At 44.1% G+C, this 21,364-nt stretch overlaps 1 protein-coding gene across 2 annotated transcripts in view; it reads right to left on the bottom strand.

Annotated features, from left to right (window-relative positions):
• Positions 1 to 21,364, bottom strand: part of FLT1 (fms related receptor tyrosine kinase 1) — a 163,443-nt gene that overhangs the window by 29,453 nt on the left and 112,626 nt on the right. For both annotated transcript variants that reach the window (XM_045566841.1, XM_045566842.1), the window contains exons 15-17: positions 20,403 to 20,534; positions 8,239 to 8,345; positions 3,747 to 3,879 (exon numbers count right to left, since the gene is read on the bottom strand). In XM_045566841.1, the coding sequence (XP_045422797.1) occupies positions 3,747 to 3,879; positions 8,239 to 8,345; positions 20,403 to 20,534 (372 nt within the window). The remainder of the gene's footprint in view (positions 1 to 3,746; positions 3,880 to 8,238; positions 8,346 to 20,402; positions 20,535 to 21,364) is intronic.

Genomic DNA, 21,364 nt, shown 5'->3' with positions numbered 1-21,364 from the left:
ACATTCAGGAATTTGTGGGATGCTCAAAGCAAGTCTCATATAGTCCTCAGTAGCTACAGGGGCCTGTGGGATGTGACCTTGAGACTGATGCCCCTTGGCAAGCTACTCCCTGGAATACCTCAGCTACCTTTCATAGCAGGAAATAGCTAAATAGAACCCAAAGAAACAGTGCACCTCCAGCATGGTATGCCAAAAGAAGAGTGAGCCAAAAAAGTCTTTTTTTTTTTTTGGCTCTTCTGGGGTGCAAAAATAATTAAGAACAAAACTCCAAAAACTCCACTTGTTAAAAGTAAATTCTGGCAGTTAGAGTGTTAATTTAACACAACTCCTCCTCTCCCAACCAAATCCTCTTTCTCAGATTGTCCTGGTAATGTGCCTTCAGTTAATTAACCTTCCTTCCTCCCTTCCTTCCTTATACTCCAGTCCCTTTCCCCAAAGGACATTTTTAAAAACTTTCTTGTAAAGTTTGTAGAAGCTTTCCTGCTTCTTTATCATATTAGAACCTTTATACTTTTATGCACGACTCAGTGACAAAAATGTCTTCACCTTGTTCTGCTGAATGCCGTCTGCTCCTCACCACCCCAGCGTCCAGTGAGGACACGTGAAAGTTTCAGTTAGCAGTGTTCGCAGTTAGGGGCTGGTCTGTCCCATAGGGACTTGCTCTGCATTAGGAGGGGAATGCTGGTGAGATGACATGCTTCTTCTCAGCTCAAACATGCTCCTGTGGTGACTACTAAATGACATTCCTCCCAGCGCATGCAACATGGGCAGAGCTATAGTCTGGGTCCTTCTTCACATAAAATTGGCCAAGAAATAGACCAGAATGGGGATTCTAAAATAAAATTGACTCCAGTGGACCCCGAAAGGGCTGTGCATGGAAATCAGGTGTGGGAAGAGCACTAGCAGGCAGCTTCCCCAGACGAGTAAAAACTGCATTTTGGTGCATTGTGGTTGGAAGTTTATTCCCTGCTTTATTTAGGATAAAAGAACAATGTTTTTCTTCTGCAGCGCCTTCTATCATCTGCTATGAAAAGTGTCCCCCACACTCCCAGGACCCGCACTTGTCTGGGGCAGGTGGAGTCCTTCCCCTTCCACAGCTCCAGCCCCACACCCCTGTGCAGCCCTCACAACACGCTTTGTTTTAGCAAGTGTCTGGGGACTTTGCTGCATCAGGGAGAATAAAGCGGTTCTCACTTGGCTTCTCTCAGTCTTTTCATGCATTCTCTTGGAAGCCTACTGCTGCCTCATGAAACAGCATGCAGCTATTATGGGCTGTTTAGTCATCTGATAAGTTGGAATCCTCCTGCAGACCCGTGGTTCCAGTTCCAGGGGAGCCCAGTCGTCCTGGAGTTGACCTTGCCTGATCCTTCTTTTCCCTTAAAATTCTCCTCGGTGTTGCCTGGAATGCCACTTACTAGCTCGGAAATGTGCTAGGTCATTGTCGTACAATGTGAGGATATTGGAATCTCCTCCAACAATGTCCTGGGCTGGCCGGGGTCCCTGCCCGCTCTGGGAGAGTGAACGGCAGCACAGGCTGGGCCCTTGCTGGCATTCGGGCTGGGTACCGTCCTCTTGCCAAACTCTGCTGCCCTGTATTGTTTTCAGTATTAGGTAATTCTGACTTTCAATTATTTTCCAGTAGAAAGATGCAATGTAGACATTACCCTAACTTCTGTGATAAATTTTATAGGAGCTGAATTCTCTCCTGGGGTTGATGAGGAATCATGGAAAAAACAAAAAAAAAAAACCCAAAAAACAAAAACTCAAACAAGTTTCTTTTTTTTTCTGAATTTCAGGAATTTCAATGGTAGCAACACCTTTGACCCAAGCTCCAACCACAGCCATCTATCAGATACTATAAACTCTCACTCCCTCACCAAGGCTGCTGATAGTAACCTACGGTAGAAACAACTGAAATCAGACCCAACTTGGTCTGTGTATTTCTCTACAGTTACAATCCCAGTGTAACTCTGCCCCTTAAACCAGCTTTTTCTCGCTAGCTATCTGGACTAATCCTGGTTACCTTCACTTGATAGACATTACTTCAAATCACTTTCTGTCATGTATTTGGCTTAAAAAATAAACAAGTCTTGGGCCTCCCGGCTCCCACGTTAATCAATCCGAGGAGCGTGCCTCCAGGCCTGACAGCGACATGCACTAAATACAAACGCAGCAGGCTTGACACACGTGCTCTCACCCATCAGAGACACTTAAGTGGACATCAGCCAAATCATAGCATGTGGCAATTCTGGGAAAGAACAGAATGATAAGAAAGATCTTCAGCCTGGAGAATCTCCTGAAATGGGATTATGTAAACCCACAGCACCCCCGGGGAATTCTGGTAGGATTAGCAATGTCCCTGGTTATGATGTGGATCACAGTAATCCCAGGAAGGAATGAAGAGACAGGACAGAAAGCTCATGTGTCCCACACTGGAGGAAGCATGTTTGATTGTGACTAATAACTCTGGAAAGCAGTGTGGCCTGAGAATGGCTCATGATACTGGGAAAATGATCCCATGTTCCCTGCCAAGGTCACTGAGGGGTTGGGCTAGCTGCCATATAATTCGGACTTGCAGAAGGAACCAATCCAGTGTGCCACCTGCCCTTAACGACTCTAAATTTAGTTGATTTTTTTCCTGTCAGTGGCCATTGCTGGCTTTCTCCTGTCTCCCCAGCTTTTAACTGATTTCCAAGTTTCCTCCCCAGGCCAAACAGAACATACTCCTGAAGCCAGTCCTTTCTCAGTGTAAGCAGAATCATTTCAAGGCCCAAGAAAAAAACAAGAAAAGCCATTTTCCCCTCTGCCCGCTCACCCCAGTATAGTTTGCTTGTGGGGAGAGAGGCAGTACTGTTGAATTTGGAACAATGGGCTCGTCACACTGAGAGTGAGGAGCTCCAGGAACACTGGATCCACAATCTGTTTTCCCAGTTACAACTACTAATGACTCTGGCACACACAGGAGTGCATGGAAAACTTTCAGAAGCCACGATCCAAACGTTCTGGGTAGCAGTAATTGAGGCTGCAATTGTTTTGTAGCATCATGGGCTGGAGATTAGTTTGCATTGTGACGTCTGAGCTGGGGGAACAGGGCTAAGCTGAGGGACAGCACACGTGCCTGCTGTTTACAGCATCTGCACTACCTGGAAAACAGTCTTTGCTCTTCAAAAACGAAATCTGAATGGCTCCCCTAGGGCTTTCTTCTCTGGACATTCCCAACACTCCAGGAAGTTCAATGCGTGTAATTCGTGGATTTGTGCAGAGGGGTTTTTTGATCCATAGCCTTGAAGAACACCAACTCTTTCAGCAAATGTTCGATTTCATTGTTCCTCACTGTCCTCCATTATGTTCTGGGTCACATATTTCTGACTCCTCAACAGTTTCATTATTTAAGCCTCCTGTCAGAGCCCCTCCCTTATCCACTTTTGCATCTCTCCAGACGGAGCCCTTTGAGGGAGGAGACACACACATCTCTGCATCCCCAGGACTTAGACCAGTGTCTGTTGCTCAGAGAAGGTGCTTAACAACTGGTGAATGAACAATCAGGTGCACCCTGTCACCTTGTGCTGTTATCTCTGCATTCCATTGGAATTATTTAACTTTGTTTTCCTCTCCCTTGCTAGTTTGCGAGCAACTGGAGGGTAGAATCCCAGGTCTACTTTACTTCTACACCCCTGAAGGCACAAAGTTTTGCATGTAGTAGGTGCTTAGTATAGGTTTATGAATCTGTTGAACAAATACCTTACCCAGTTTAAGTCTCTCCCGGGCAAACTCCCACTTGCTGGCATCATAAGGGAGCCGCTCACACTGCTCATCCAGGGGAACTTCATCCGGGTCCATTATAATCGATAGGTAGTCAGTCTTTATTTCAGAAGAAGACTGAGAAGTAAAGAGATCTCAAAGTCACCAAGAAGAAAATAACTTAAAAAACGCTGGATACCTAGTCAACATCTGCTGCTACTCTGACTCATTCGGTTAAAACTGTGTGTTCAGTACAGAAAATAACACTCCACAAACACACTCACACATCACACTTGAGTGTACAGTTTCTCTTAAACAGCCCCCTACTATTCCCATACTGCATTTCTGTAATGCTAGCTCCACCATCCAAACTTGGATAAAATGCACTCAAATTCTCCTGTGACCTTATGTGTTGTGCTTGCTCTTAAACAATTATAGGATATCTTTCTAAAAAATGCAAAACATTTTTATAAAGTCATTCCAAATGATGACTAAAAATAACTTTCCATGGCCATTTCTGTACAAGCAGGAACATACATTACAAATGGGCTAACTGGGATATATTGTGGCTTTTCTACATTTACAGGAAAGGCTGTAAGTGGCAAAGAAAACTCAGGATTCCTGGTGCAGTGAAAGACATATCTCTTTCTTTTCCTTTTCTTTCCTTTCCTTTCCCTTCTACCTCCACCCTTTCCTTTCCTTCTTTTCTTTTCTTGACAAGGCCTTGCTCTGTTGCCTGGGCTAAAGTGAGAGTGCAGTGGTGTCATCATAGCTCACTGGAACCTCAAACTCTTGGGCTTGAGCGATCCTCCCGCCTCAGCCTCCTGAGTACCTGGGACTGCAGGTGCGTGCCACCCCATGAAAGGCATATTTCTTATGAAGTGCTTAAACACTCAGAAGTTCTGACCTATTACTTGCTTTAGCTAACTGAAAAGTCTGTAGGGTCCATAAGTGAGATTAGAATAAGGTTTACCTTCAGAGGAAACAGAAGTAGATTATTTCAAAGGCCAAGGAGTAAATATGCTGTACGACTTACATACAAGTATATTCTGAGATCATTGGTAGGATGTCAAGTGAGTAAGGCAGACATCTGCCTTCTAGTGTTTATTTTGGTAATGCAAGTCAATCTCGGAAAATACCCTTTATTTCAGATTATACGTAAATGGATTTACTTTTAATGTCTTAGATTCATATCAATGGGCATATTTCCTGTTAGTGGGCAAATTTCCAGAATTGATGACTGCATTTCTATCAGATGCTCGGACAGGGTGGGAAGGAAGCATGCTTTCCCATATAACTCTGGCCAAGAAATTATGAAAACTTAATTTAAATGAGTTTTGCGGCCCTTCCTTTTGGTCCTTTTCCCTAAACAGGATCCGAGTTGGAGTAGAGAAGGCAACATCTCCATACCTACCATTTCACACCTGCCCACATTCCTCAGCCCTGACTGCGTTCTGGGCCATCACTGCTCACCTCATCCATCACTTGCAGTCCTCACAGAAATTATCACTAAGACGTGTGACAAATAGCTAAAGGCAGAAAGGTTTGCTGGGCCTCCGTAAAGGATGGAAAATGGAGATAAGGGAGCACGTTTGTCATGAACTGGTGTTAGTTAGACTGTCAGACACTTGTGTGAGTCTGTGAGACTGCAGACAGTACACATGCCTTCGCCAGGGCACCGGGCGCTCATTAGAGAAACTGCCGGATTAAACTCTTCAATGCCCAGTGTAGCCAAGACCACGAGAAACAATCTCCAATCCTCAAAGAGCATAAGGTGGCTGAAACCTAGCGAGGGGTATCTGGGCTTATGCAGGATGTGTGGGGGGTGGGCAGTGGTGTCGACAGAGGAAGGGGAAGGCAGTGGTGGACAGTCTCCCAGGTGGTACCCATGGAAGTTTTTGGTTTATCTCAATAAGGCAGATGACAGGAAACACCAGACAAACCTGAAGTAAGGGCTTTGAGGGGGGTTTGATAGTAAAATGTTAGCTGACAAATATTTAGCCCTTCAATTGACATTAGCACCGAGCAGCTACTGGGTGCGCGGCACGGGGGGAGGGCTGCACAGCTCAGGGCTTCAGAGCCCGGCACGGAGGCTGCCTGCCTGGATTTGAATCACAGCTCAACTTCTGCCCCGCCACATAACTCTGGGCAGGTTGCTTAACCTCTCTAAGCCTAGTTCCGTTACATATAAAATAGGTATGATACAGGTCCTTATCTCATAGGGTTGTTGTTGTGAATATCAAATGAAATAATCCACATACAAGCTGTTAGAACAGGGCCTGGTGTATAGTCAGCATCAATAAATGTTAGCTACAATTACAACACTGGCCTGTGCAGGGTGAGGATAAAAAGGTAAAACATGGTCTCTCCCAGTGAGGAATTTGCACTGTAGTAAGAGAAACCACGTGGAGGTGTATTTTAATGCCTTGGTCCTCTTTGCCTCTCACATCCCATCCCTTTTCAAATTCTACAGGTATTAGATTTTCGAGATAATAATCTCTAGGTCTCATCCTTTCTTACTGACATCAAAATTTCACAGAATTTTACAAATAGAAGGGGAACCTGTTTGATTTAGTCTGAACTTTACCTTTCCAGTTTTATTTCCACCATGCTCCTCTGTCCTAAGTGACCAGACCGCTTCCCCGATCGGGGAGTAGGAAGGGCCAGGGCGTGCTGTGTTTTTCTGCTTCTTTCCTTCCAGCCACAGCCTTCAAAGTCTGTCTCAGGCATCGCTGTCTCTGAAGTGGTCCCTCCCCCTCCTCCTTTGAACTCCTATAGCCTTTGTACCTCCCTTACAGATTTGGCAAGTTTTGCTTTTGTTAGATGTATTGTCCTATATGATGTATCTCCTCTTTCAAAACTATTATGTGACCTTTGTTTTCTTCTAAAAAGCAGTGACCTTAATTGTAATGTCTCAAAACCAGTCACCCTATATGGCCAAAGCCTAATGTTACAGTCACCATAGAGAATGGCTGCTAGTCTTGCCTTCCATCCCAACATTATAAAATATACCTCATTGGTTTTAAATACCAAGTCTAAGGTCTAACAGCCAGGCTCCAAAACTAAGCTCAGACTACAGTGACTTTGGACCAGTTACTTTCCCTCTCTGAGCCTCAGTTCCCCTGTTTATAAAATGGGAATAATAGTATATCTACCTCTTTGCATTTTGGAAGAATGAACTGAGATACTACATAAAGAGCTTCCCACAAGAGTTGGCTAATCTCTAGAAATTGAGGAGACCTCCTGACACTTCTAAGTCCTGTTGATTTTACCTTCTATAATAAATATCTCTTTAATCATTTAGTGAGAGTCACTTGATTTTGTACATGGAATGCTATAAAGTCTCCTACCACGTGCCTCTCTATTCACTCTTGCCTTCTCTAGTCTGTTCTCCTCACAGCAGCCAAAATAATCTTTCCAGACACATACCTGTCACACTTAATACCCCCACCTTGGCCTAACATCCCTCTCTTCCCCAAGGCTTCCCATTGCTTTTAGAATACAGACTAAACTCCTTACCATGGCCTACAAGTTCCTGCCTGGCCGGGACTGGCAGCCTTTCCTTTCTGTTCCCTGGCAGGCTCACCTCATACCTCGTTTTCCCTGTTCTCCCCACTGTGGCCCGACTGGCCTCTGTCAGTCTCTCATCTGCACTGTGTCCTCTTTCCCCTACTCCAGCCTCACACATGCTGTTCCCCCCACCTACAACACTGTTCCTTCCCTTCCTTGCCTGACCACTCTTCTTACACATCTTTTAGGCAGCTAGCTGTTTCAGCTCACGCAGCGTTGCAGTTTGACATGTCTGCAGCTGGTTAAAGTCAGTCTCCTCGCCTGCCCACTCCAGCATTTGCTCTGCACTGTCGCCAGAGGCCCTTGCACAGGGCCTGGCATTCTGGACTGAGCAGGCACGCAGTTGATATTTGAAGCATGAAAGGATGAATGAATGAATGTTAGCTCTTCTCCCACTGCGTTCCGCAGAAGCAGGTTGTATTGCCGGCCTGAGTATAGAACTCTGCTTCCTGAATGCTCGCCTCATTAGGGTGTGAATCCTGGGCCTCACACTCTAAAGAACTTAATTTTGTGATGGGACTCTGAGAATACAGAATGACAGTGCACTTATTTGTATTTCCATAATGTTATAAGAAATAAGTCAAAGGTGGGTCTTTATTTTGCCTTTCCTTTTTATTTCTTAGCAGAGAGTGAGGTTAAGAAAATAAAGACTTTGCAGGTCTCATGCTGAATTTAAAGACCCTATTATATAATTTGTATATTAAAAATATCCCTTCTGTCCCAGAGAAATATTCATCTGTTCATTGTTCTGCCTTTTCTTTTGAGCACCCCACTTTGTGGTTAGGGACATTTTAATTATTTATCTTTGGTGTCCACGAGGTCAGAGGTAAGAACGAGGGGGTAGGGAAAGAAGAGGGTCCAACATTCCTTTAGTGCCTGCTCTAGACACGAGACAGGGCATTTTAGAAGAAAGGAGCATATTCTTACCCTTTTCATTTTTCGGATAAAGAGAGTTAACAGGAGCCAGAAGAGAGTTGCAGCCACGCAGGTGCACGTCAGCGTGATCAGCTCCAGGTTGGACTTGTCCGAGGTTCCTAGAGACAGAGAATCACAGAGATGGTTCTGAAAAGAAACTCTTAAACTTTCAGTCTTTGTGGTTCTCTGAAAGAGGCCTGGTGCCCCTAAATGGTTCATCATAGTGAACATAATCTGCTGACACAAAATTAGTCTCTGGGACAGATCTTCTCTTACCTTCAGAGTCAGGCAGTGTTCATGACATTCGCATAAAGAACCCACACATAAAAGACTTTCCAGAAATCTTGCTGTCGAGTTTGCTAACTTTGTAATCCCAGAGATGGCTAATTAAAAGTCAGAGAAGAAATTAAAAATGGGAAAAAATTAAAGCAGAAACAAAAGCCCATAAAAGTGCTAAATCTGGAATATGTTAAATCTCCCCAATGGGTTTTAGAGGAAATTCTAAAGAAAAAGAAAAAAAAATGACATAAATGGCTCCTTTGGGACTCACAGAGTTCTTCAAAGTAGATTTTAAAAATAAAAATAAAACTCAAGGACTGTCACAATTGCCTGCTTGCTTCTTTTGGAACAGCCAGGCCAAACCCCACACCCTACTCCCAGCATCTGGGCTCTGTTTCTGACCTCGTCAGTAGCAGCCTGCAGGGGCTGGGATGAGAAGAGGTAACTGCTGGACTGGATCCTCCCCAGACTCCTCATTTCCCAGAATCACAGAGGTCAAAAGCTGTGCACTGTTCCTCCAAGACCAAAAAGAAAAGACCCAAAGTATTCAAGTGATGCCTCTAGAGAGGACACTCTTCGGAATTTGTAAAGGAATGCCTCAGTGGTTCAGAACAGTGGCTACCTATGTATTGAGCCCAGTGAACAATTTCCCAGAAATTCTAAAGTAATGCCTTTATCCTTTAACTTAATTAAAATGAAACAAAGGTTCATCTTCAGGTAGGCAAAGAACAAGTGAAACTTTTTCTTTTTAGAAATGATATGTTGCTAGCACTTTCTGTGTGGGGAAAAAAAAAAAGAAACAATGATGTGGATGAGGAGATAATTTATTGAGTGCTTATTATGTGCCAAGCACTCAAAACCACCCTATGAAGTGGTGGCAGTATCATCCCAATTTTATAAGTACTTCATCTTGTGGACTCTTTGTTTCAATTCAACAATGAAACTCAAAGTATTGAGTCCTGCAACAGGCGAGGCTGGGGGCTGTAGTAGGAAGATGAGTAAGGGAGAGTGGCCACTCTTGAGGGCCCATTAAAACCCAACCAATAGACTTAAGGCAAACGCAAAGAAATTAGATTTAAAAAGCTTCAGAGGTTGAGGGAATCTAATGCTTTTAGGAAGAGGCGGCATTTGAAATGGATTTTGATCTGCAGAGATGAAGGCAGGGGAGGGCATCCCAGGCGGAGGGAACAGTATGAGTAAAGAACCAGACCCGGAAATGGGGGGTGGTATGATACAAGACAGAGGACAGGACCAGACCATAGAGGATTCTGCACATGGTGGGTTTGAACTGTATGTTGCAGGCAGGTAGACCCAGGAAAGGTTTCCTGCCCCAAGTCATAGCAAATACACGAGCTGGAAACCTGAGAATAACAATAATAATACTCACTGCCACTTATTCAATCCTTTCTATTCTAGGGACTCTTCTAAGGGCTGACATGTATTAATTAATCCAAGACTCACAACAGCCCTACAAGCTACATTATTCCCATTTTATGAATGAAGAAATTGAGACACAGAAGGATTAAGCCTCTTGCCCACAGTCACACAGCCTACACACGCTAGAGCTGTGATTTTAATTCGGATAAACTGATTCCATCTGCTTAACTGCTAAGCTTCCAAGGGTATGCCACTTCCTCCTCCTCCCTTTTCTTCCAACCTTTACAAATGCACATTAGTCACTTCCTATCAGCCCTAGTCCCTGCCACAAAGTATCCTTTAGTCTGGAGTGAAAACTGACATTTTTCTCTCCATCCAGTCCATCACAAAGTCCTGCCCATGCTACTTCCTCTGCTCATGAAATTATCACCTCCTCTCCTACCCCACTGTCACTCCCTAAAATAAGGCCTCATCAGTTCTCTCCTGGACCACCTCATTAGCCTTCTAACCAGCCAGGACTCCCTCGTCTCTCCCCGACCTCTGCAGCCAGAGTGATCGTGTCAATCTCCAATTTAATCCTACCACTCCTCTGTCTAAATTCCACACTCTGCTCCCCATCACTGTCAGGACAAAAATCTAAATTCTTAGGCTCTTTATGCCTGATCTTGCCATCTCTTCTGCTTCACCTCCTGCTGTCCTCCCACTCGCTCCAGTCACATCACAGTACTTACAGTTTTCTATATACCCCAGCCCTTCTGCACTTCCCTGCTGTTTCCCTACCATCTTGGGAGCTTCCTGGGGGCTGAGGCCACACCTTATTCATCTTATCCACCCCACTTATCAGATTGGGTGATAACCGGCTGCATGGATAAATTGTGTTTTGATTTACCTGTGTCTAAAGAGTTTCATGGGGGATCTTTGTTCCTGTGTATTAGTTCAACAAACATGGGGACCCCCTGTGTCGCAGATGTGTTCCAGGTGCTGGTATAGCAGCAAGAGAAAGGACATGGATGGAGCTCACAGTCTCGTGTTCAAATCTGAACTGACGAGCGTGTTCAAGGTTCTGAGCAAAGCAGCAGGAGGTAGGACGATGGTTCTCTTGTTCACTGCTGCATCCCCAGTGTTGAGAAGAGTGCCTGGCACCAAAGGGACATCCTGAAAATCATGGTTGGGTGAATGAATTTGGCTTCATTTGCTGCTTTGTCAGCTGTGGTTAAGTTTCCTTGAACCTTGTGAGATTGATTGAGAACCACTTCCTTAAAGAAGTTTCAAAGTACGATAACCTTTTCTCTCAGTACACATCCTCACAATTGGGAACATTGTAAGCTCAAGTTCATGAGTTTGGATTTCTTCCCCAACAGTGTGAGGTCTAATGCCGCCTTGCTGTACAGACACACGTGTCTGTGCATGCGCACACACATCCTTGCTTACGCTGCAAATAAGTCCTGTGGAATCTGATTGGGATCTGCTCAGGACACAGTGGCCTTTGGCTGTCAGAGACGCTGATAGCATCTCGAGACACTGCACTGTCTGCATAAAACCTCTGCAGATGCTTCCCTCATGGAATGCGCTGAGAGAGGCCCCCTCTGATTATGGGAACTTTCCCACTGCATTCCGTGGGGCAGGAAGCTGACCCCCAAAGTCTAATTCCACAGTCCTTACTCAAGCAAAATTCCTTTCAGTAGGACCAAATGTGTTTGTGTGCAAACACTTACACATTTAAGGAAGCAACTTATTTAAAAAAAATCTTCAACACGAATATTTATTAGGAAGGAAAGACCTATTTAATATTAATATTCAGTACTGCTTACTGAAAAAAATTAGCATTTTACAGCATATGATGTAGTCTCAATGCTCTATCTCATTTGACAGCTCAATCTCTACCTCTATTTGAAAAACAACTGTTAGGATAACCTTATGCTGTGTGACTGATTTAAGTAAGCCCTTAGGTGTTTTCTCAGCGGCCAGACATCTACACACTGGCCTGACTAGACCCAGCTTCAACTCACTGGTGACAGCTGATGAGCTCAGTGCATGAAATAGCCCAGCTGCACAAGGCAGGGCGAGGGAGGCCAGCGAAAACATGGATGGGATTGGACAATAACTAGAAGTCACCTCTGGGTCTCAGGCCGCCTCGCTCCCCTGTGATGTGTGTGAAGGCCAGTATTGGGACACAGAACAAGGTTACTTTTATCTGAGATACTTATAAGAATGTGGCCAATTCGAAGAGTGTATGGTAATTGTGTCTTTATTACAGATTGCTGACCCTGTTGTAGGGTATTCCACGTCAATTACCCTCCCAGGCACAATACCATCCCTCTTGGAATAGGGAGGGCAGGTGCCACATAGACTGAGTTCTGAAGGGTGGTGTGTCTTGTATAGAGTCTCTGCAGCTGCACAGTGTCCTGAGCCTTTCTGATGGCAATGGCAGCTCTCTGTACATATGGCCTGGGCTGGCAGCATCATACCAGCCCTGACATTATGTGTCACTCTGTGGCATCAGACTGCCTGTATCGACAGGCAGCAGAGCCAGTCAACTCAGCTCATGCAATATAGCCAGACAGAGTTCCTCAAGAACTTAAGAAAAGAACCCAAGCAGAGGACCTTGGCCCAGGGCCTGCCTTGACTTAGGGAATGAGCACATGCTTCATCAGGAAAGGGCAAGAGGCCTTTATGTGACCCTCTGAGTAGCTGTGCTATACACTGTGCCACAGTTTCCTCATCTTTGAGAAGTGGAGGTGGGAACAGCTTCTACCGTGCAGGTGAAATGTGTAAACCTAGTGTCAGCTATTTTGAAGGCTTCTTTCCTTCCTTTCTCTCTCCCTGTCCATCTACCCCCAACCCAACCCCCAGCCCTTCCCCTTTTCTTTTTTTCCTTATCACTTTCTGACCTCAATTGCAGGATAATTTTTTTTTTCATCCAAACACATTGCAAGTAACACAATTTGTCTTTTCTCTCTGAAACTAATCAGACTTTGACCCAAGTACTCACCATTTTCTGCAGACAACTGGGCCACGCCTCCCTGAGAAATTTGCCTGCCGCTGAAGGGGGCTTTACACATTATCCTCTAGTTCTACGGTTATTTTAATTTGAAGTAACTATTTATATGGGTTTATTGCCCACTAAACTCTTAGAACCTGAAGAGAAGGCCATGTTTTGTGTTCATTTTGTTCTCCAGCACTGGCCCAGAGAAGTCTCAAGGAAGATTCGTGTCTGGATGAGGAGAAAATAGATCCACCTGGGCCTGATTCTCAGGGTTCTCGACCAAGGTTAGCCAATCAACAGTGCCGCCCCCTTCTGTCAAAAACCCAGTAACCAGTTAGCCAGTTAGCCTGACTACGTGGGTTATTTAGAGCTTATTGAAGTATTAAAATTGGCCTGCAGACCTTTATTACTGTTTATGAAGCTTTTTAAGAATCTGTGTGCACCAATTTGGAACCACTCTTCAGGCCAGTGGTGATGTATGGAAATACTGTATTCAGATTAAATTTAAAGTACATTTTCAAGAATAATTTTAAGTAAGTATATTTAAAATTGCTGTTATGTGACATTAGGTCTGGAGCACATTTTTATTGTATTTATTTATTTGAGACAGAGTCTCGCTCTGTCTCCTGGACTAGAGTGCTGTGGCGTCAGCCTAGCTCACAGCAATTTCCAATTCCTGGGCTCAAACGATCCTCCTGCCTCAGCCTCTCGAGCAGCTGGGACTACAGGTGCACCACCACACCTGGCTAATTTCTTTGTTTTTAGTAGAGATGGGGTTTCACTCTTGCTCAGGCTGGTCTCAAACTCCTGAGCTCCAGGGATCCTCCTGCCTTGGCCTCCCAGAGTGCTAGGATTACAGGTATGAGCCACTGTGCCCAGTTCATGTTTTTATTATAACAGTTTAATTCTTAAGTCAAATAGGAATTCTGTGGTTGGAACACCATTTGGGTGACGCACTGGTTAAACCCAGGAAAATTATAATACAGAAGGTTTTGTTGGTATGGAATTTGGTATATCATATTAACAAGCCATTAATGTTAGCTAATACTTAAAATGTTTTTACTATATGTCAGAGACTATTTTAAATGTGTTAATCCTTACAACAATTAGTTAGTATACCATTATTAGCATCCTCATTTTGTGATGAGAAAATTGAGGCAACAAAAAGGTCAGTGACTTGCCAAAGGTTACATAGCTCACGAGGAGTGGGGCACCCGCCTTCAGACAGGTCCTCTTGGCCACCACATTCTGCTGCCTTAGCATTGAGACGTGATAGAGCAGAATGATAAAGCCTGGTGCCAATTCTCAGCTCTGCCATTTCCTAGTTGTGCAACCCTGGACAAGTCATTAAACCTTCTTGTGCCTAGATTCTCACTTTTAAAATAACTGCACTTTCTTGTAGGATTGTTGCAAAAATTAAGTAAGATTATGCATGTTACATGCTTACCACAGTGCACTGCATGTTGAATAAGTCCATTGTGTGCACTTACTCATAAGATGTAATGACAAAGTCCCAGGCCTTCACAGAGCCCAACACCAAGTTCACTAAGCCTAACACCCACTTCTATAATGTCCTATGTGGTTTCATGCCAGCCTAGTTTCCAAAGAAGGAATTAAGATGGGTATTTTTTTTGAGCTTAAATTATTTTGCCTCAAGAACTATCTACAAAGTTCTCAAGTCACCCTAACTGAATTCCACCACCATTTTTTTGAATCCTTGATCAAGGCCAGCTTTATGTCATTGGTTAGATTGGCATCCAATCTAACCAATGGATAGAGCCTTTCTGTGTGGCACAGTGAACAGCCTGTTCATCTCTCTGTTTTCAGCCCTACTCTCTCACTGGGAAACCCTTCTAAATTACCAACACCCATGAGAGGAATAGCATCAATCCCTGACGTATTCATGTGAATTAGTTTATCACATCCATCCTCAGTGCCAGGATAGCCATGAAGGTGAATCTGGGGCAGGATTCAGGAAGAGAAGAGCTAAAGTGGAGGACGGTCAGGGAGCACAGGAGGGTCAAAGAGTAGAACTGAAAACAGTTGGCCAACCACAGGTGACAAAAAGGAGTGTCTGGAGACCCATGGCAATTTTGTTCTGAGCTTTTTCTGGTCTTGACTCTTGGGATTTTATTAGAGAACGTAGTGTATACTTCCTGCTTTATGAGTCCTTTCTCAAATAAGTGTTAATGTGCAATCGCTGTGGCGCAAACTTTGCAAATCAAAACTATAATGCCATGTCAAGTATTTAGACTAAAGGACGCTGAGGCAGTCTTTTTGTGCCTTCATGATTTTTGTATCCATCAACTATCTTCAAAAACTGTTTAAGGTGGTAGTTGTTCTTCAAGTTGTTATTTTCCCCTGTGTAATTATAAATGCTATTGAAATATAGTAAGGCCTAAATCTGTTACAAAGATGTTCTTGTGTATATTGTGGTTATTACTTGCAATAATGATTATAAAGTATAGTTTATCTTAAGTCCCTGTGTGAAAATGTGCCATGCTTTCATTGTAACAGTCCTGTTGAATCCCATGGGCTATTGAGTGCTGTGTTAATTTCAGAAATGATTTTGTTTGCTCACAGTTTTGTTGTTGGTTTTGATATTGGAACTTCCCCTTTGAGAGCTCCACGTGTGCTTGTGCGGGTGCTTGGTCCAAACCAAACAAGACCTGTGATTATTTAAAGAAGCTACTTTGACTCCACAGTCCATTCATCCTTTTCAGATACAAAAATAACACATTGTTTTATCTATGAGTATAAGAATCCTTTTTCAAAGGAAATAAAAAGAGCAGACAGTTTCCTTCCTGGCTAATTCATGAACCTCTTCAAATCTGTTAAACATAGCCACAGACACAACTCGTTTGCTTGGTTTCATTTTCTAAACTTAATTTGACAAGATAAGTCAGTGTGAAGGGTCCACATGCATCTAACAGGAAATCAAGCCTAACTCTAGGAAATGTTTCATAGCCACCAAGGTGATCAGCACAGTCACTCTAGAGCAAGAATCCAATTTCAACTGTAAAATCACTGAGCAGGTACCAGATTCAACTGTTGTGAACAGCACCCAGGGATCAAAGTGTAATCCAGTGAGCCCGAAGTCCTTCAACCCAAGATACTGCCCCTGCCTCCTACATGCGGGCTTTCCTAGGAGCCGCATAATACCAACTTTCAAAAATTCTTTCTATTCAAAATATATCCCTACATGGGGCTGACACCTGCCTCCTGGACACTTCACCACCATCTCCCTTCCTTGGTTCTAGTTATCTTTTCTGGTGTGTCAAAGAATGAGTTAAATGCTCCCTGTCTCAGAAAGCTCCTTAAGTATTTGAAGAAAACAATCATGTCACTCCCAAGTCATCTCTTTTTTAGACTAAATATCCTAATTTTCTGGCACTATTCTATCATTACCCTATCCAGGATATGGCTGCGTTTATTTATATTTCTCTTATAAATGTGCACAATATTCCAGGTGTAATTTGATGATTGCAGATTGTGTAATCTGTTTTCTCAGCTAATTACAGTTTTTGAGCAAAGAGGCTGGATACAGCCATCACTCTGAGAGCAGGGAAAAAAATTATAAAAGAGAGGAAGGGAGAAGGCCAAAAAACTATAAAAAGCAGAAACAAGAACTCAGTAAGCATGGCAGTTAGAGCAATAAGGGGTAAAAAGAAGGACATGCACACACACACACACACATGTCTGTATATGTATGTGTACAGTGTCTACAGCAGCCTTGCAAACTGCAGCATTTCTCTCAGTGATACTGAAGATTAATGCCACATGAGGGAAAACAGGCCATGCGTGAGTCATAAGTACCAATTCCTCAGAAAATTCAATGTGCTGGCCAATAGGGACTATTTAGAATTACTTAGACTCTGTTGTTGCCAAGGGGAATATCCAGGCAGAGGGTCCACAGTTGCTGCATAACTTACTGCCTTGCACACCTGGCCAGTGCAACACCCCATGAGACCCCTCCTAGAGGTCAAGTCACATGCCTCTTTTTTGCCTCTGGGAGCTCCTTGAGCCCTTATTAGTAGTGTGGTGTAGTCTGTATTGTACAAACTAGTACTTCTACTTTACCCTTAGGAGGAGTTGAAAACATTTGGTGATCTGGTTCATGTGCACCTTAATCTTTCTTCAACTAGATTTTCAAAGCACACTGAGGGCAGGGGTCACGGCTAACACTCCCATATCCTGCATAGCCCTGGGAAAACAAATAAGATGTTAACAACTCATGGAATGTGGCTTCTCTCTATAGCCCTAAGCAATGTATTGATGTATTTCTTTTTCTCTGACTTTAAGTAGTGGTTTTCCAAATAGACTAATCCAACAAACATTTATCAAGCACTCTGGAATAGAACAATGAGCAATAAACAATGGTAAGCGTTGCATTAAAGGTATGTACGAGGTGTTATGGGAGTGCAGAGAGAAAACGATGGCGACACAGGAGGTCAGGTCTGGAGAAAGTGATGCAAGAGCAAAAGCAGGATGAGTAGCATAGTTCAGGCGGAGGACAAGTTGGGAAGGAAGAAGGCTTTGCAGACATGAGAAAGAAGACATGCGAAGCAGAGAGGCTGGGAGGAGCCGGAGTGTGTGCAGGGAGTCCCACGTTGCTTAGCTGCAGCTGGGGGGCTCGTGGGCAGGGATAAAAGACGAGGCTGGGGAAGGAGCCTGCGAGGACCTGCGTGCCTGGAGGAGGTAACAGGCAACCAGGAACCATGCGAGATTTTAAACTGTGAAGTAACAGGTCGTAAGATGAGTTGTTGAAAAGATCACGGTAGATCGAGGGGGTTAGACTGGAGGAGGGGGAGGGGAGGCTGGTTTGCAGGCTGAAAGATGCTGCCAAGAGACGGTAAGGGTCAGGACGTGTGCAATGACAGCCGGTATGGGCAATTCAAGTGAAAAGTATCTCTACGTCCTCAAGAGGAAATGACATAGGTTGATAGAAACTTTTAGAAATTATCAGTAATGCAGTATTCTGACTTTTCAGAAAAGCATAACGGCAGTGGGAAAAGGAATCAGTGTAGGAAATCTAGAGGTATGTAGAGAGAAAACCAAAATAATAGGATACCTGCAAGAGTGATTTTGCTCAACTTTATAGTAAGCTTTTGCAGATAACTGTCTTAGGCACCTCAGGAATGAGAAGAGCAGAGGAAAGGTGGAAATATTCTGAGATTTACACAGATATGGACTGGAGGCCCAGCCTCACCACGTGTTTACTGTGTGACTTTGGGCAAGTTATTTGACCTCTTTGAGTCTCCATCTTCCTTTCTGTAGACTGAATTCTATTTATTTCTTTGGATTCTTACAAGGTTAACAGGATTAAGTATGCCAAGTGTCTAGCACAGTGCCTGCACATAAAGTTACTAAGTAAATATGTTTCCTGCTAAGTGCTGGGCATGGGTATGGGATACAAGGATATGTCAGAGAGTTCCTGCCTCAAAAGGTTTACAAATTGGTAGGGAAGAGAAGCATATCAATGCCAAAATAATAATAAAAGACAGAATAAAATAAGTACTGACTAATGATTCTAGAACCATGGAGTGAGAGGGCAGAGCAGAGAATGAGTGTCTCGCTCCGCTGTTCACGCTGGAGGTTATCACCGGGTAGAAAGCCTGTACACCGGCCTTAGAGGATAAGGAGCGTTTGGCTGGGGTGCTGGAGTGGGGAATGGAGCCTGGACAAAGGACAATCCAGGATGCGTTAGCATCACTAACAAAGGCCAGGCTTAGCAGTATGTGGTGACCAAAGTACTGGCTCTTATCCAATCTGGGAGGCCCACAGTGGCACTGATCTGGCCTTGGCAGTGAGAGAGTAAGAGCAGGCGTCCTGGAGAGCAGGCTTATGCAAACAGAAGGGTGGTGGTCTTGACTGGTGGGCAGAAGAAACTCACAGACCGGCTGTTGTAAAGCACAATTTTAAGCAAAGTGGCTTCTGAGAAACCCAGATCAGCCTGGCAGAAAAGGGGAAGGGAAAGGAAGGAAAATCTTTGGGAAGACCTACAAACTTACACAAATGCCTGTGTTCCATGCCAGGGCTTTCCCCAAGCCATCAGATGTCCCCCCACATTCCCTGGTAGAGAAGAGAGGAACAGATAACGTGGCAAGGAAGGCAGCCTTCAGCGGGGTGAGGTCCAGTTTTCACCTCGGGTCTGCCATCACCTGGTTGCATGATTTAGGTTCGTCATTTGGGACCTCATGGCGGTTTATAACAACTGCTCTGTGTATCTGAAGGGGTTTTGGGGAGGATGTGGGGGAAACCACCATCGCTCTGAGGCTTAGGGAGGCCTCCTTGCTCTCTGCTCTCCCTGGCCTCATGCAGCCACTCCTGAGGGCCTCGCTGGGGTCCTTGTTGCAAGACAGATTTGAGGAAGGAGGTGTTAAAGAGATGCACACTCAAAGCTGCTTTCCCCATGTGTGAGCGGAAGGGTCAAAAGTATTTTGAAACAAGAATCATGTGGGAGACAAACAGGAACGTGACTAAAGCTATTCGGGGAATGCTATCTCTCACTTTTTCTGAAAGTATAAATTTGTGGTAGTTTCAGATTTTCAGGAGACTCTAAAATCATATCCTTGTAAAAGAATGGAGATAATATTCTGTATTAAAGGAGTCTGAATTCTCAGAGTTACACCCTTTAAGCAATGTAAATTTCCAAGAAATTTAGAAATGAAGTACATTGCCTTCCTCCCAGTTCCTTCCTGAGAAATCCTTGCGTATTTGGCAGTCTACTAGGTAGCATTTGGAAATAGGCTGCTGAACACATTCCTTCTTTTCCGGTAAAACATCAATACACCATAGATACTTACATCTAAGAGGTGCCAATGTGATATTGTACAATGCTGGAAATTTTTTGTTTTGGATGATTTTTGACATTGGAAATTTGAAACCGAAGTCTAAGCTATTTTCTAAGTGGAAGCCGCATGGCCACAGCCAGGGTAGGATGAGGCCTCTTTGTATTTTGTTGCTCAGCAAAGTATCTGAGGCCTATAAAGAAGAAGCACTTGGAATATTTTTCTTAAATGTGGTGTGTTTATTATGTGTTGCTTCTCTCTGATAATATTTTATAGCCTACATCATTTAAAAAACCTGCTTATGAAAACATTTGGAATAGCAGCATCTGTCTAACTTCTGGGAATTAGAAAAGGAAAGCAAGTTAGAAAAGAAAAGCAATTTCAAGTGTGTGGCCACCCCCCAACCTTTTCCTCCTTCTCTCACAGGTATGGGCACTGCGGCCATTTTCTGTGGGTCGGTATAATCACGCTGTCAGCAGCTGGGGTTCCTTTCTTCTGGAATTACTTCTACAGAGACTGGGTTCAGACTGTGGGCCCTCCAGGATGGCCAGCCAGCGTCTTCACCTTTTGCCTCGCCAGACAGCACCAGACAGTCCCTTCCCGGAGGGGGAGGGGAGGGGGAAGGAGGTCAGGGAAAGGAACAGACTGGAGCAGGCAGCAGGAGACTGGGAGGTGGAAAGTTAAACAAACAGGGAAATACATGTCTGACCAGTTTCTTGTTGCTTTCTTAAGCAGCTGTTTACCTTGAACAGTGAGGTATGCTGAACTTTCCACAGAGCCCTTCTGGTTGGTGGCTTTGCAGTGATAGACGCCTTCATCCTCTTCTGTGACTCTTTCAATAAATAGCGTGCTGCTTCCTGGTCCTAAAATAATTCCTGAGGAGTGAGATGTTTAGATTAGTGGGCCTGGGTGACAAACAAAGACAGCTACTTCTGTAACACAAGCTTCTTCCTATCATTCTGCATCCAGACGAGGAAATCCGAGCTTTAGTTAACCTGGGGCAGGGCTGCTTATTTGTTTGCTCTTGGTCCAGGCTTTCTAATAGCACCTTCACCACCCAGCAGAGCTGTGACCCCAGCTTGGAGATGCAGAGCCACTCACTGTGAAGAAAGGAATGAGAGGGAGCTGCCACACCCAAATTTCAAGTTGCAGGTACCAAGAAGGTAGCATAACTAATAACAACAACCACCATTACTCGATGCCCACTACGTACTAGGCACCATGTGACACACTATTCATACCTTGACATTTACAGCCACCCTAGCAAGGTAATGTTGTCTCCCTTTTACAAATGAGGAAACTGAGATTCCGCAAGGTTAAGCTGCTCAATAATAAGGAAACAACTCTATTTAACTTGACCAATTTGCAATTTGACTGAATGCACGTTTGTGGCATATGGGCCAAAGGAAGTTATGTTTCATTTGTTATATGGCCTGGTGAGGCAGTATAGCACATTGGGCATAAGGAGGTAGGGCTGTGTTTTAATCCCTGCCTTACCACTTTAAGCTTTGTCACTTTAGGTAAGTGACTTAACCTTCCTAAGTTTCAGTTTCCTTGTTCTTGAAAATGAAAGCAGTTCTTACTGTATAAGTGAAAAAATAAATGGCACATGCATGGTACTTGGTAAGTGCTCCATAAACGTAAGCTCAAGTATTACTACAGAGCATGGTATAATGGAAGGAGCCCCATGAATTTTCAGACCCCT

The sequence above is a fragment of the Lemur catta genome, chromosome 13 (assembly GCF_020740605.2).
Source record: "Lemur catta isolate mLemCat1 chromosome 13, mLemCat1.pri, whole genome shotgun sequence".
NCBI classification, from domain to species: Eukaryota; Metazoa; Chordata; class Mammalia; order Primates; family Lemuridae; genus Lemur; species Lemur catta.
This window is presented reverse-complemented; position numbering and strand designations above follow the sequence as displayed.